At 38.1% G+C, this 17,398-nt stretch overlaps 1 protein-coding gene across 1 annotated transcript in view; it reads right to left on the bottom strand.

Annotated features, from left to right (window-relative positions):
* Positions 1–17,398, bottom strand: part of ipo11 (importin 11) — a 239,648-nt gene that overhangs the window by 177,792 nt on the left and 44,458 nt on the right. Inside the window, exons 7-10 of the mRNA XM_033973089.2 lie at positions 13,262–13,320; positions 10,163–10,211; positions 1,808–1,878; positions 520–712 (exon numbers count right to left, since the gene is read on the bottom strand). Coding sequence (XP_033828980.1) covers positions 520–712; positions 1,808–1,878; positions 10,163–10,211; positions 13,262–13,320 — 372 coding nt within the window. The remainder of the gene's footprint in view (positions 1–519; positions 713–1,807; positions 1,879–10,162; positions 10,212–13,261; positions 13,321–17,398) is intronic.

Below are 17,398 nucleotides of genomic sequence, written 5' to 3'. Positions count from 1 at the left end.
AGTAGGGATTGGAAATTCCAGGGCTGAAATTATCCAAAATGATTCTAGTGAAGATGTATGGAGTTTAAAAACAGTGAAGAACTTCCTTTATTACCACATGACATCACAAGGTGGAACAGAGTGTTTTCAGTTTGAGAGGAGAACTCAAGTATGTAGGGCTTATGTATTAAATATGTGTGAAACAAAACTTAACTCTAGGTATGTTTGTGATGCGGTAACATAACATAGATCAGAAAATAGTGAAATATAGGCCCTGAAAAGCACAATAAAACACTTCAGTAGTAGCAGTTTAATCTCTGTAATGAATTATAAACGTAAATATTTTATTTTTTAAAGAAAGAAACCCCAAAAAATATTGCTTCATCTACCATTTACAGAGCAGATGTAGCTAAACATCTGAACCTGACTGCCTCACTTTCTATTTTCTTGTTGTGCTACTACTACTGCTAGTGCTACTACTGCTAGTGCTACTGCTGCTACTGCTACTACTGCTAGTACATCTGAACCTGACTGCCTCACCTTCAATGTTCTTGTTGGGTTTGTAGGCATCATTCTTCAGGATCATTTTAATGAGGTTCATGCACTGGACGATGAAACGTTCAAAGGTGATTCCCTCCCCTGCCGGCGTAAACACGTAGCTCACAGCAAACTCCAGGGAGCGCTGGATGTGAGGGATAAAAGCGCACGGATGCTGCTCCAGAAAATCCAACAACTGGAGGAAAGAGGAGAGGACGAAGACATGGATTTATGTGTAGTAACCAGGGAGAGATAAAGAAAATTAACTACCGCCTTTTCCGGACCATAAGTCGCATTTTTTTTCATAGTTTGGCCAGGGGTGCGACTTATACTCAGATGTGACTTATATGTGAAATTATTTAAAATATATTTCACTTCTTCATTATTGTCACACTAACAACCACGCGAGGGCACTGTAGGCTCGTGTACCAGTATCTACTCCTGTACCATTGAAAATTTAAAATTCAACATTACTGTAATTTAAAAGACATCTGAGAAAGACTGAACAAAAAGGCCCCCTAAAAGAAAATCGTATTCTGCTGAGTCTGACAGTCACGCAGAAGAGAAAGAGGCGCTTCATCTACCTCCGGAGTTTCCCCCAAAAATGCAACTTATAGTCCAGTGTGACTTATATATGTTTTTTTTCTTCATTATTATGCATATTTTGGCTGGTGCGACTTATATTTCAGAGCGACATATAGTCTGGAAAATACTGTAAATAAAAAAGACTGAATTCTAGATTTTAAATGCAAAGAATTTCACTTTTTTATTGTGTCCAGAAAAGTGCTATATAAGTCCAATGTACAACTACTACTACTCCTAGTGCTACAACTACTCCTAATGCTACAACTACTTCTACTACTCGTCCTACTACTCCTACTACTAATGCTACAACTACTACTGCTAGTGCTACTTGTGCTGAATGAAACTAAATTAGCATACAAGTCAAGATGTTTCCAGTCAGACACATAAACTAAATGCTGTTCCCCAACAAAAACGTCAAAAATGGTGCCGCATTTTCAAACAAAAGATTAATGAAACAGATAAAGAGACTTAATTCCCCCAAGTAATATAAAGTTTAATGATTTGGGATTTTCTGTTTGGTTTATATCTTTCAAAAACAGGTGCAGGTCTTTAACAAACAACATGAAAATCCGGTGTAGGGATTTTAACCGTAAACCAAACCGAGACAGCTGTGTTTTGAAAATACAGCAGTAATATTTCAAACTACACAGTCTTTCCATTGTTATTGTCTGGTAAAATCTAATACTTTGAAACACTGGAAACTTACCACTTTGGTGTAAAGGATAATCGTCTTCTCTAGTTTCTCTCTGCAGGGGCTCTCAGGACCAACCTGTCGACCTGGAAAAACAACAAAGAATTTACAAACTTGTATCATGGCAACCAAAGAGCCGATCCGAAGCTAGGCTGTTTGAAGGTAACGCCCGTTCTCGCCCGCACCACTTAGCAACGCTGCCAGTCAAACCTGTTGCTAACGCTAGCTGGAGTGACCTAGGGGAAAGAGGGCGCCTGATTTGTCTGTTATTAATGTTCATATTTTGAGTTATGAACACAACAGGAAAATAAAAATACTAGAACACTGAACATTTAAGACCAAAATAACAAGCTCGACAGCAGCAGTTATAGAGGGGCCACTGTTTTTCAATGTAAAGTGAATTGGAGCCGATGAAGCCAGAAGCGCAACCATGCTCACTTTCTATTTCAAATGCAGCGGCTAGCAGGTTAGCCAAGAAACAAAATACAACTCCAAGTATGTTTGTGATGAGCAAACATTATAACATAGATCAGAAAATAGAGAGCTCTTTAATACCGATGTAGAGCAGGTGGCGGACCCCTATGAGAAAAGCTACATAGTGTTATTTTAATAATACTTTCAACTCTAGATAATTAGAATCAAGGACGACAAAGGACTAACACCTGGATGTTTTGGGATTTAGGAGCCTGATGTTGCCTCTTTCTCTGTGGAGCATTTCCTCTCAAACAAATCTAATCTGATGTTCCAGTTTATCTCCAACTGAGGTTATAAACAAGTTACAGCATTGCTTTAAGCCAAAAAAGTTCCCGTAATACAAAGTACAGCATCTGAGCGTACATCTAATCACCTAAAAACTGTTTTTTTTATTTAAATACAAAATATCACTCCTTTGATGTAAAGCTTAAAACTTATAAAAATAGAATAACTTTAGACATATTGGCCAAAAAGTTTTTCAGTTCTCGATATCAACTGAAACCAGAGCAGAGACTTATTTCCTTTAAACCAAACAAAAATAAAAACTAAACCCATTCAAATGTATTATGTTACCTTATTTAACAACTTTGTGTAAATAAAAATTCAAACATTATGAGACTTTCTGGGCCAGTTACGACCAGGAAATAGTCTTAGTACATCATTTTACAGGGCCCATATTACACTATTTTTAAATCTATGTTATAATTGTGTTTCCTTATCACAAACATACCTAGAGTTGTGTTTTGTTTCATTCACACATGTTTAACACACAAACCCTGCATATTTAAGTTCTTCTCTCAAACAGAAAAGCAGATCAACGCATCCATGATAACAAATCAAAAACAAAAATACTAAAATTATATCTTCATTGTACAAAAAACAACATTTAGCTCTGTTTGAAAAAGTACAACTCTGTTATTACAGATTAAATAAATCAAAGAGAATATGCTAACTGTGAATATGAAACTGTCGCCTGAGGAAATATATTTCATTTTAGCAACATGTTTTGAGAGATAATTTTATTTTAATAACTACAAATTACTTCACTCCGATCTGAAAAACAGCTTTTCCGTGCCAAGCTATTATGCAGACTTCTGACCTGGTTTATGGTTAATATCTCTGTAATTAAAGGGCCTATTCACATGAAACACAAACTGGCCTTAAGTTCAGCATCTTCTCTGTCAATTTAAATAAACAAAAGTCAAATGATGTTTTCACAAACAGAAACAAACTTTGGAAAGTGGAGACATTAGTCCCAAGATACAGTTGTTGCTAGCAGTAAGGACTTTACACCAGATAATACGCACAATTTTGACCTGGTTTATGGTTAATATCTCTAACAACGGGGCCAATCCACACAGACTGTGTAAAAAGTGGACTAAGGGAGTGTGACGTCACCCATAGCGTTCAGCTTCAGTCAAATGAAGCTTATTTAGGCTAGTTGCTACCGGAGTAATTTTGGAGCAGAGTTCCATATTTGGAAATCCATCCGCACGTCACAGCAACTAAAGAGCCAATCCAGAGCGAAACTGATGAAGGTCACGCCCCTTTCCGCCCACACTCCTGGTTTAGCAGGAAGTGGGCACTGAGCAACACTGTCAATTAAACCTGATGCTAATGATTGCGGGAGCGACTTTGGGGATAGAAGACGCCTGATTTGTCTGTTATTGATGTTCATATCTTTATTTACGGACACAATAGCAAAGTAAATATACCAGAATCATGTAGAGCAGGTTAATATGAACATTTTAAAACCAAAATGACGAGCCTGACAGCAGCAGTTACAGAGAGAGGGACCACAGTTTTTTTGTATATAGTCCATAGATAAACCCCAAATCCCTCTCAAATAATGATAAGATTTAGCTCTTGTGTACTGTATACTGTATATTTTGGCCATTTCTTTCCAAAACAGTGAAGCTCCCATAGAGTTCCACAGACCTCTGCTCTCCATGAGATCAAATTTGAGCTTATTAATAATTCAAATGAGATTAGTTCAACATGGAGGTTGTCAGTTGCGAGCACTCGGAGCCGTCACTTTCAATCTTTTTAGACACAAAACACAGCTGATGTAGAACAAGAACATCAATTACAAAGGTGAACACACTCAAAGAATACATTTCTTACAGATCAGCAATTATGCAAATTACCAATACCACAATATTGACTTTGTGACAATGGCATTGTGTGTGTATACAAAGGCACAGGACAGCTGATAGTGCAAGCTTATATGGAGTCTCCAAAGTCACACAGGTCAGGGGGCTTCATAACAGTTCTCCGTTAAGGCTATAGAATTATTTTTTAATTTTTTTTAACAGGGATTACAATTATGGCTCCAATCAATTAAAATAATTTATTGTATTCTTAATGATATGGGGCTCGTTCTGCCATTCAAATCCTGGTCCAAGCTTTTAATTAAAGTCATTTAAAGCCATGACATTACTTCTAAATGAAAGTAGGTTTATATCATAGCCTGTATAAAGTAGTGGACTAAGTGAGTGTAACGTCACCCACAGCGTTCAGCTCCAGTCAAATGAAGCTCACTGAGGCCAGCGGTTATAGGGGCAAATTTGGACCTGAGTTCCATATTAGGAATTCCAACCATGAGTATCATAATAACAAAGAAGCCAATCCAGAGCGAGGCAGATGAAAGCACGGCCACACCGCTGGTTTAGCACGGAGTGGGAAATTAGCAATGCTGTTAATCAAACCTCAAATATATAAATGGACATAGATAACTTGCTAGCCGCCGCATTCCAGAAGGAAGTGATCATGGACCTGCTTCCAGCTCCATCGACTCTGGCTCCAATTCACTTTACATTAGAAAACTGTAGCCCCTCTCTGTAACTGCTGCCATCTTGTCATTTTGGTCTTAAAATGTTCATATTAACCCGCTGTGCATGATCATGCTGTTTATATTTTGCTATTGTGCCCATAAATAAAGATATGAACCTTAATAACAGACAAATCAGCTGACTTCTTTCCCCAAGGTTGCTCCCGCTAGTGCTAGTAACAGTTGCCTTAAACAGCTTCTCTCCTGATTGGCTCTTTGGTTGCTGTGATACTTGCTGTTAGAATTCCAAATGTAGAACTGGGCTCCAAATTCACCGCTCTAACTGCTCGCCTCGATGAGCATCTGGAGCAGAAAGCTATGGGTGACGTCACACTCACTTAATCCACTTCTTTATACAGTCTTTGGTTTTATGTCATACTATGGACAATTAGAGCCAAAGGAACAATATTTCCATGGAAACAATCAGGAGGCCCTACGCCAGGCCCAGCAAGAGTCTGCTTTGTGACGATGGTAAATGATCAATGGTTTTTATATAGCGCTTTACATCAAGGACCCACTCACCCATTCACTCATTCATGCACCAGTGTACACAGACAATGAGGGCGAGATGGATTAAGTGTCTTGCCCAAGGACAGTATTCGTCGCAGGTTAACCTGTGGGTCAGGCCGATCTGACCGCTCAACTAATGATGTTTATATCGAGAGCGGGACTCAAACCACCAACCTTTGGATCAGTGGACAAACTCTATGCAAGTCTGTTCCCCGTAAAAAAACGTTTCAAGTGCATTAACTAATAACCAAAAGTAAAAAAAAAAAACATGCTTTTATTTAATTATTAATATTTATATATTTTTGGCTAACAATTTGGCTTTAAGTATTTGAAGTAGTTTTACTGCTTATTATAAAACTTGGCACGTTACACTAGGCACATTATAAAGGATCAGTACTTACTGAACAGAACTTACAAATTCTGTAGTACTATAATATTTCTATATATATTTGCTTTGTGTGAGGCCGGTGAGGCAGCAGACAGAGCTCTCAGATGACACATATTTGAGTGAAAGAGCCTCACATCTGAGCAGGACATAAAGCCAGCTACAAAGAGCCCATTTGAAATGACCTTATCTGTGAGTGCAGCTGAGGCCTGTGCGCTCTGCTATCTACTCCCCCAAAACCACATCACCATCACCGCAGTAAACAAGTGAAGGCTGCTCCATGAAAGGGATCAACAAATTGGGAAAAACATATAATTACATTGTTCCAACAAGCTTTTTGATTTAATTATCTGGATTTCGTTCAGAGACCATGTTTTATATAAGACGGAAATATGAACAGGGTGAGTAATGCATTTGGTTGTATTGCATCACTAGGCCTGTCCCGATCAGTACGATAGAAACTTATTTTTTATATGAGGAGAGGTTTTTGAGGGGGGTCCAATTTAACTTTTCTTTTGGGGTATTTTTAAGCTGTAGATTTAAGCAGTTGAGGGTCAAAGAAGTGACTTAATATAGAACCAACTACCGAAGTGTTTTTTGCAGCTCAGGTTTCTTTAATGATGATGCTTATATACTATTATATTTAATGGAACTTTTGTATAAATGAAATGTAGAGCGGGTTAATATGAACATTTTAAGACCAAAATGACGAGGCTCATTGCAGCAGTTACTGAGAGAGAGGGGCCACACTTTTTCAATGTAAAGTGAATTGGAGCCAGAGTCGGAAGCGTGAGCATGTAATGAATATTACTACTCAGCTACGAACCAATTCATGTTTATGTGACTCTAAGCTGCAGAGACGATGAGAATATCTATCAGAGGACAGTGGTGAGAGGAAAAGCAGTCTCCGGCCCTTTAAAAAAAGCCATGTTGGTGCTAAAGCTAAAGGTTAGTGCATCCTTCTGTCAGAGTTTTGAGTTTGGAGCTGACAGGGATTTACCGAGGGCCTATGGGCTTTATGTGTTACTCACTGGAGGAGCAGCAGACAAAAAACACAAACAAAAGTTTGGCTCCGCCCTTGAGTTCTGCCCACGAAGCCGACAAGTGTTCACAAGCTCCTCCCACATGAGTTAAATTCAGGACAGTGTTATAACATGATAGCATATCCTTGTAACTAATCTCTAAAACTACATGTAGTGAAGATGCTGTTTCTGACCTGTGAAGTCATGTGTGGTCACTCAGCCTTTTACATACACTGCCTGGCCCAAAAAAAAAAAAGTCACCACCATAAAGAAGGTCACACAATCTAATATTTTGCTGTTCCGCCTTTTGCTTTGATTACAGCACACATTCACTGTGGCATTGTTTCAATAAGTTTCTGCAATGTCACAAGATTTATTTCCATCCAGTGTTGCATTCATTTTTCACCAAGATGTTGCATTGATGATGGTAGAGTGTGACCGCTGCACAAAGTCTTCTCCAGCACATCCCAGAGGTTCTCAATGGGGTTAGGGTTAGGACTCTGTGGTGGACAATCCATGTGTGAAAATGATGCCTCATGCTCCTGAACCACTCTTTCACAATTTGAGCCCGATGAATCCTGGCATTGTCATCTTGGAATATGCCCGTGCCAACAGGGAAGAAAAAATTCAGTCATTCAGTATATTCAGGTGTCAGCTGACCTCATTCTTTGAGCACAGACTGTTGCTGTACCTAGACCTGACCAACTGGAGGAGGCTCGTACCTATTTGCTGAGTTAAATCCAGGTGACTTTTTTTGGCCAGGCAGTGTAGATATTTTCAAGTCCAACCCAGTTTACATGTGTTATTGTGCCATACCACATACACACAGTCCTGAGTTAATACAATTTTTTTTAACCATGACAGCCCTAGTGGCAGGCCTTTGATTTACACAGTCCCTACAATATTTTAAGAGGTCTTCTAGTAAACTAAACTAGTGTTATATAGTCTGATCACTATATTAAATTTCAAACTCAATATTTACTGAGGACTACAAAGAAAGTAGTTCTTTGGCAACTTTGGCAAAGGACATGTCGGCCTGGTCCATATAAAATGTAATTAAAATCTATCAGTGTAACTTTGCACAGGATGAGACACAAGTCATAAATATTGATTGGATCATTAATGATGTAATTACACTCGTTTATAGCAGTGTTTTACAACCAGAGCTTCAGAGACCACACATTTATACTGTTTTAGTTTTATTCACAAAAGTGGTTTAGTTTTCTTCTGGGAGCAGTGTCTTAAAAAGCGTTCCACCTCTCCTAGAGACATAATGAAATCCTATATTGTAAAACTGAATAGTGTTTGATTAAAGTCTTGTTTTATCATGCGATGAATAGTACTTGTAATAAGTGCTACATAAACAAAAAAAAAATACATAAAAAGAAGTTAAGATCAGATTACTCAAGTCACCTAAAATTTTAAATCATATCAATAGCGCTCGTGCCAAATCTCAAATTTTCAATTAACCTAATGTTAATGGAAACTTTAAAATACTAAACTTGGAGATCATTCAAAGGTATTCTGACAATATAGTGTAATAAATGTATTTACCTTTTTATATGCTATATATAATAACACCACTGGAGAAGCACCTTGAATGAATCTAAACCATAACATCATCACTTGGTTTATGAATGTTTACAGTCGGCATAACATCAGTTGAAATGCAACAAAGTAAAAGTAGTAAAGTACTGTACTTAAGTAAAAAAAAATTAGGTATCTGTAATTTACTTAAGTAAATTTTACAGTGGATACTACATTGAGAGCAGGTATCAGCAGTTTCTACTCCATTACATTTTTGAACAGGACTGAGTAAAAGTTGTTTTTTTTTACTGTTTGAGACCTGTTGATTTTTTATTTTAACTACTTTATACTTTGAACAAACAAAAATATACAAATAAAAACAACCAGAAAAAAACAATGGATTCAGTCGTTTCTGTTGAACCTCAAAATCTACACGAAAAACCTGTGGCACATGTGATACTTTTACTTGAGTTTATTTGTTTTGGGGGTTTTTTTTGCTCTCAATATCTGTACTTTTACTTAACAAAATTGAGTACTTCTACCACTGCACGATGCTAATATAAACTTAAAATGGCAAGCTAAATCCACACTAGAAATATCACAGCCTCACAATTCTATTTTGAACTAGTCTTTGATCGCACCTGACCACTCCCGTGTGTGTGAGCGTGTGTGTGCGCGTGTAAGCGTATATGTATGTGTGTGTTTGTGTGGCTTATTATTATTATTACTTAGCCACTCTCCTCAGATTTTACAAAAAATTAAAATGAAAAGTGAAATATTCCTGACCTTTTGGTTCTGTTTTGAAAGCACCAAAAAATGAAGGTAATAAAGTTGTGCATGAGCAGATGTAGCTCTGGTTATTTTAGTTTGTTTACTGAAGGAGAAAGTTTAGATCAGAGCAAGGAGACGGAGAGAAGAGAGACGGGAGGAGAGAAACAGAGGAGAAAGAGAGAGAGAGAGAGGAGACAGAAGAGGAGAGAAACAGAGAGAGAGGAGACAGAGGAGAAGAGAGAAGAGTAAAAAGAGGAGAGGAAATGAGGAGACAGAGAGAAAGAAAGGGAGAGGAGGAGAAAGAGGAAAGAGAGAGAGAGGGGACAGAAAGAGAAGGAGAAAGGAAGGAAAATGAGGAGAGAAAGAGACAGAGAGATGGGAGGAAAGAAACAGAGAGGAGAAAGAGACAGAGAGAGGAGACAGAGAGAGGAGGAGAAAGAAGAGGAGAGAAACAGAGAGAAGAGAGTAGGAGACAGAGGAGAAGAGAGAGGAGACAGAAAGAGAAGAGATAGAGAGAGAAGGAGGCAGAGGAGGAGATAGAAGAGGAAAAAGAGGAGAGGAAATGAGAGGAGACAGAGAGGTAGAAAGGAGGAAAATAGGAGGAGAGACAGGAGACAGAGGAGGAGCGAAAGAAAGAGCAGAGAGAGAAGGAGAAAGAAGATGAGGAGGAGGGGGAGAGAGAGAGAGAGAGAGAATAGGAGACAGAGGAGAAGAAAGTTTAGATCAGAGAAAGGAGCCGGAGAGTGGAAAGAGGAGGAAAAAGAGGAGAGGGGAAGAGTGAGAAGGAGACAGACAAAGAGAGAGAAGGAGAAAGAGATAGAGGAAGAGAGGAGGAGACAAAAAATACTCACAACATTCCAAGAACTGCTTTAGCCTTTCAAACACAGCATTCAGGAAGCCCTATAAGAGAGGACAAGACCGTCAGATACTTTACAACTGGTTCATTCTCATTTACATTGATCGAGATCATTATCAAAACAATAACAACAGTTCACCGCATGCACGTGCTGGCTGTCTTTATACAGTGTGAGTAGAAGTATACATAAATGGAAATAGCTAACCTGTTGCAAATGCTAACGGGAGTGACCTCAGGAAAAGAAGGTGCCTGATTCGTCTGTTATTATTGTTCATTTCTTGATTTATGGACACAATAGCAACAACTAAAAAAACTCAGGCTCATGTAGAGCGGTTTAATACGAACATTTTAAGACCAAAATGATTAACCTGACAGCAGTAGTAATAGAGAGGGGCCGTAGTTTTTCAGCGTAAAGTGAACTGGAGCCAGGAGCATGCTAGCGGATTAGCTATGTCCATTTATATCTACAGTCTATGGTATGGACTGAATGTGTTGTGCCTATATTCTGTTTTCTGTGTTGCCATCAATGTGCCAATGGCCTGCGTACGAAAATTTGCTTGCTCTGGCACATGGCTAACACATTCACCTGCTGTACTGACAACTTCAACACTGCCAACTTGCAATTTCTACAACTGAGGAATGTCATAGGAAGAAAATAGATGAGATTTCATTGTTTTTCAGTTTTTCCCATTCCTTTTTTTAGTTGAAATGTACTAATGAAATTCTTTGTCTGTGAATTCTGTTTTGCTACACACACAAATCTCTTCCATCTCTTCCATCAGATATAAAAGTTTGAGGAAAACCAAACGGGGACATGGCTGACGGTACAAACACCTGTGGCAGTTCTGCATTCAAGTGTGTAACTACATTCATCATTTTGTAATCAGAGACTTTAAACCAACGACTGAATCTCATTAATTTGAATCATTTATTTCCCCGTTGGACTCGCCCGTATCCATTAGCAACAATTAACATTATCCGAGGCTAACGTGTTCCAGGTCATGAAAGCTGATGAGCGCAGCCTGTGATTACAGTCTGAAGGTGATTAATGCGGTAAAAACATGTGCTAGCAACGCAAAGGAAGGTTAGTTGTTAAAGTACAAGATGGTAGCCTGGTATATCCAGACTGAAATTTTATGTGTATGATTTATAGTCTTATCTATATACAAAATATTTCGTAGATATATAGCTTGTTTTTACTTTTGTCTTTACTACATAATTCCATATATCTTTCTTCATATATCTGATGTCATCTGTGTGTACATAAAATGAAGTAGTAACAGTAAAGGAAAAAAAAAAACACTGAATGTGAGTGTGTGTGCAAACATTTGACTGGTAGTGTATACACCAAAAACTAAATGTACACATTTCTCTGTCTGTTTATGTCACATTAACATTTCCTGATAATATGATAATAATAAAATCTTGATCTATGACACGATGTAAATCACTGCGGCTTGTTTCATGATGGAGTCCAATCAAAAACAAAGTTCTTTTTGCCACAGGTAAGTTTGAGTTGTTAAATTTGCATATCATATGAATATTTCTCAGGTCCATATGGGAACCTCACACACCATTGTTGTACTTAGGGAGCGGTAGAAGAAGTCCCAGCTATTAAAGACCCTTGCATACGTTCAAAGAAGTATTAAGACAAAACCTGGACCTAACAGATGGACGACAGAAGTATACGAGAACACGGTCTTTAAAATGTAACAGGTGGGCTTTAGCTTTACACAGCACTGGAAATGGAGTGAAGTCAGACTATAAACTGGTACTTGTGTTATGTGTTTTATAATTAAAAATAAACAGCATTTAAAACTATCTGTGTGATCTCTCAGTCCAAGTCTGATCCATAGCAAAAGAAAAATATAAAATCTGTCAACTGGACAAAACGTTGTAGGAGTGAAGGCATTTTTCTGCTCATCCAAGCCGCTTCTTCAGTTCAGAAACTCAAAACACCTATTGTTTAACAGAAACAGAAACTGTAAACAATAAGTGTTTTGGGTTTCAGCGTAGTTAGCGCCTCCTTCAGATAGATAATATAATAATCTGACCACAACTGAAGAAGCGACTTGGATGAGCAGCGAAATGTCTTCACTTCTACAGCGTTTTATTGTTGACAGATTTATATTTTTCTTTTGCTAAGCATTCAAAAGCTGTGATGGTTGCAACTTTGTTTTTGTTTTGTTTTTTCAACTTTTTTGTGCTTTTTCAAAGTTTAACAAACATACATAAAGGAACACAATCTGTGGAGTTCTACAAAAAAATTACACACTGGAGTGAGCTTTGTAAATAATCCAGTTTGTCCATCGCTTTTCAAGTTTGCCAGCTTCAGTCGATTTTTTCCATCATGTAAATTTCCTTTATTATATCTACCCATTGTTTCAGTTTCAAAGGGTCACTTCAGCTGATTCCTTGCTGATTCCCCGTTAATATAAATTAATAGAAAAAGCGTCCAAATCTGGGCTGAGTTCAACTCTGGAATTACCAAGTTGTACTGAACAAAATGTATAAGGAGCTGTTAACTTGAAAACTACTTTTAAGGCCGATACCCAAACCCAACTCCTAACTCTTTAAGTAGTTACTAAGCCAGAATTATTCTTGTTCATAATGAAGTCTTTCTCCATTCTTACGGCTATAGACACTGTAGACATTTTAAAGTGGTACCAGTCTCCTGAATAAACTGGTTCAAAATATGCACTAAATGCATAATTTTATATATACAGAAATTCATAAGACCCAAGTCGCTCGCCTCTGTCTCATCGATTTGCTTTACACAAAGAAGCTTGCATCAAAGCCCAAACCACTGCAAGTTCTGGCCCATTTTTCTGTGATAACTTTGAGCCAATCGGGAAATAAGGCGACCCGAGGCACAAACTTAGCATTTTTGAGCGTAGAATTATCAGAGGAAGTGAATAAACAGCGATGGATTCAGATGTTTGACGCCTGAGAGAACTTCGGACTCTTTGAACCGAGACAAGACTTAAGGCATTTTCAATCAGCAAAGCCATCCTCATTTCGCTCAAACTGATTGGAATGATTTCTGCCATTCTCGCTCCCAAAATGTGGCGCTGGAAACAGTTGTGAAACTTACCATAACTTCCAGGTTCTGTTGAGGGTCTGGAAATCCATGGACTGTCAACTTTCTGAGAACTACAGGGACAAAGAAAAGAACCATTTCAGTAGATTTACAAATTTGATTAATTTAATATTGATTTATATATGAGAATTGTCTTTTTGCACACTTGAAATGGAAACAGAAGAGCATTTGGGCTAAGAAATATGGTTTCATCTTCACACAATCATTCAGAAATGATTGTGTACTCCAGATGAATATTTTTTTTTACAAAAGGGAACAGTTATTTTCTATTGTGGTCCTTACTATTGATTTTAAAAACTTAATATTGGTATTAAAAAATATCAGTTGTCGACCACAGCAGCAAGATAAATCAGATATAAAAATACATATCGAACCACAAAGGAACTGTAGTAAAGTTAGAACCATAGACTGTATAAAGAATTGGACCACGTGAGTGTGACGTCGCTCACAGTTTTTCAATGTAAATTGAACTGGAGCCAGAAGTGCACCCATGATCATTTCCTATTTGTTTTGTCGTTTTTTGTTTGTATTGTTCTGTATTTTAACGAGGCGCTAATGAAAAACAGTCTGGTGTTCTCATTGTGCTTTCTTTGTAGAAATAAAGAGGAATGAAATCTGAAAATAAGTAGAAATTTCCAGCATTCAGAATAATGCATGGACCATTATTTTAAAATACAGAGACATCCAGACAAAATCTAGACTGGACTGTGTTGGCCCAACCACATGGCTGGTCTCACAGTGGACTCCATCTTCTCATGTCTCAGGTGTACACGGCTGAGTTGATGTGACCACTGTGGAGACATCAGGGCTTCTAACAGTGTCACCAACAGCAACAGACTGCATCATGTCCAGGGAGTGGTGTCACATTCTGCACGTTTCTGTGTTTACAGCTGGATAAGAAGAGTGTGTGCGAGGCCTGTCACAATAACACATAGAAGATGAACGATAATATTATGTAAGGATTATGCCCTGAAAATGTTTTAAAGATATATGGGATTATGTAGTAAAGAAAAAAGGTTTACTGCTTCTGCTACTACTGTTGCTACTACTGCCACTACTACTATAAAAGAAAAATATTAAATCTATCAACAGGACAAAAAGTTGTAGGAGTGAAAATGTTTCGCTGCTCATCGCTGCCTTATATCTGTCTGAAGGGAGGAAGGAGGATAGTTTAGCTCAACAGACCTAGCCTACAAACAGAACTGAACTGAAGAAGCAGCTTGGATGCCAAACGTCTTCGCTCAAACACTTTTTGTCCAGTTGACTGAGATTACAGAGATACTATTGCCACTACTATTATTACGTTTTTTTTAGACTTTATATTCAAATCTTCAAAGTAGCCACTGTTTGCTTTAGCAAACATATATTCATATATTCTGTTTGTATATAAAATGTGGAAAGTAGTAAAATAAAGAAAAAAAAAACATTGAATGAGAGGGTGTGACCAAATTTTGTGTAGCAAAAAGTTCCCCACTAGTACAAAGAGGAAGGAAAATTCTGGACATGTTTAAAATGTGAACTTTGTACTGAATTAGTACTCCCATTATTAAAACCATAGACCAGTGGTTCTTAACCTGGGTTCGATCGAACCCTAGGGGTTCGGTGAGTCAGTCTCAGGGGTTCGGCGGAGGTCAAGACACGCACCCGACTCATATGATTCGCAGACTACGAGCGTCTCCAGATTCTGGCCGTGTCCCAGTTCGACAAATGCACCTTTGATGTGTCTATCGAAGTACCTGCCCGACTTAAATGAGCTGTTTGAATGGCATAAAAACATAAAACGACATAAAAACGAAGAAAAGGAACAGACTTTGCTGTGAAAAGGCAACAGCAGAAGTCACACTGATTTGCAGTAAATATTCATTATTATTCTAGCGTGATGGAAATTAGGTGATGGGTGTGTATTAAAATGTTAAAATAATAAATAGCATAAATACAATAAGTTTGTTACTGAAATATATAAGGTTAAAAATTAAAATCATTTCAGTGTGGTAGTATTAAAAAAGGTCATGTCTTTGTGAAAAGGTATGTATGTAATTTGTTGTGAGTTCATGCATTGTATTGGTTTTATTCTTTGAACACAGTGATGTTAATGCACGATTCATTTTGTGCACCAGTAAAACATACATATGTCTTGAATTAAAAAAATAAATAAAAAAGTTATATATATATATATATATATATATATATATATAAAAACAAGGGTTCAGTGAATGTGCATATGAAACTGGTGGGGACTGTATAAAGAAGTGGACTAAGTGGACTCATAGTGTTCAGCTCCAGTCAAATGAAGCTCATCGAGGCTAAAAGTTACAGTGCCGAATTTGGAGCTGAGTTCTATATTTGGAATTCCGACCACGAGTATCATAGCAACCAAAGAGCCAATCCAGAGTGAGGCTGTTGAAGGAAACGCCCCTTCCCGCTCGCACTCCTGATTTAGCAGGGAGCAGGCGCTTGGCAATGCTGTTAATCAAACTTGTTGCTCACGCTACCTTGAGGAAAGAAGGTCTCCGATTTGTCTGTTATTAATGATGTTCATATCTTGATTTCCAGCCACAATAGCAAAATAAAAATACCAGGATCATGTAGAGCGAATTAATACCAACATTTTAAAACCAAAATGATGAGTTTGACAGCAGCAGTTACAGAGAGAGGGGCCACAGTTTTTCAATGTAAAGTGAATTGGAGTCTGACTCGATGGAGCTGGAAACACGCCCATAATTGCTTCCCATTTGGAACGCAGCAGCTAGCAGGTTAGCCATGTCCATTTATATACAGTCTATGCTTAATACATAAAGAATAAATCTAATAGCAATGCTTGTCTGAAAAATTGTAATTAGATATTGTGCAGCTCTGCCAACAAGTCCTTTTGAAACTAAATGGATTTGCTTATGGATAGCTGGAACAGGGGCCCACGGATTCATGTTTTAATGATCAAACATGGACCAAAATAGCTCTTTGAAGAAGGAGCCAGAATCACAAGTAACCAAACACATATAGAGTTCATGAACTGCAGAATTTCGTGTATTAATTATAAACATTTAAAAGATGTAACATGGCCTCCTGCTGGTGTCATATACTGAGGACACGTTTTATCAAAGAGGGTTTATGGCAAGCTGATTTTAGTCGTAGGATCTGGCAACCCAACGTGAGGAGCTCATTCTGCATTCGAACTGGACAATTAGCTTGAGAACCATAACACAAAATGGTTCTTGTTATGAAAAGTGCTTTTGAATTTATATAAATTAACATTACTATTGTTATTACTGGCCAACAGTCTGTATCCACAGGCTGTGAGGCTCCTGAACTCTGCCCCTCTCCCCTCTCGGCCCCTCTCTGCCCCCCTCTCACGGACAAAAACCACATCCAACTCTTAATAACACTGAACTGGTTGCATTGTTGCATTCTGTCATCATTCTCAGGTCCCTGTCTGTATGTCCCTGTTTTGTGCACCTTACTTGACACCATCAGGCTGCTACAAGACTGTCTCATTTTGTACTGAAGCCACACTGGGTCAATGTTTACACTTGGGTTTAAGGGGTATTCATTATTTATGGGTTTTGCACTTGGGGATGCTCCAAACGCAATTTCGTTGTTCTTCTGTGACAATGACTACAAATAAATTGAATTGAATTGAATTGTATAAGTAAAGTTGATTCTGGCTTCAATTCACTTTATACTGAAAAACTGTAACTCTCTGTAACTGCTGCTGTCAGGCTCGTCATTTTGGTCTTAAAATGTTTGTATTAACCTGCTCTACAAGATTCTGGTATTTTTATTATGCTATTTTGTCCGTGATTCAAGATATGACCGTTAATAACAGACAAATCAGGTGCCTTCTTTCCACGAGATCACTCCCGCTAGTGTTAGAAACGCTGTCAATTAAACCTGATCGTAATCGCCCGTTCCTTGTTCAACCAGTGGGAAGGGGCATTACCTTCATCAGCCTCACTCCGGATTGACTCTTTGGTTGCTATGAGGCCAGCGGTCGGAATTCCAAATATGAAACTCGTCTCCAAATTTGCTTCTATACCCGCTAGCCTCGATGAGCTTCATTTGGCTGGAGCTGAACACTATGAGTAACATCACATTCACTTAGTCCACTTCTTTATACAGGCTATGGTTATAACA

This window comes from Periophthalmus magnuspinnatus, chromosome 9 (genome assembly GCF_009829125.3).
Source record: "Periophthalmus magnuspinnatus isolate fPerMag1 chromosome 9, fPerMag1.2.pri, whole genome shotgun sequence".
Classification (NCBI taxonomy): Eukaryota; Metazoa; Chordata; class Actinopteri; order Gobiiformes; family Gobiidae; genus Periophthalmus; species Periophthalmus magnuspinnatus.
The sequence above is the reverse complement of the archived record's forward strand: the minus strand, read 5'-3'. Positions and strand labels throughout refer to the sequence as shown.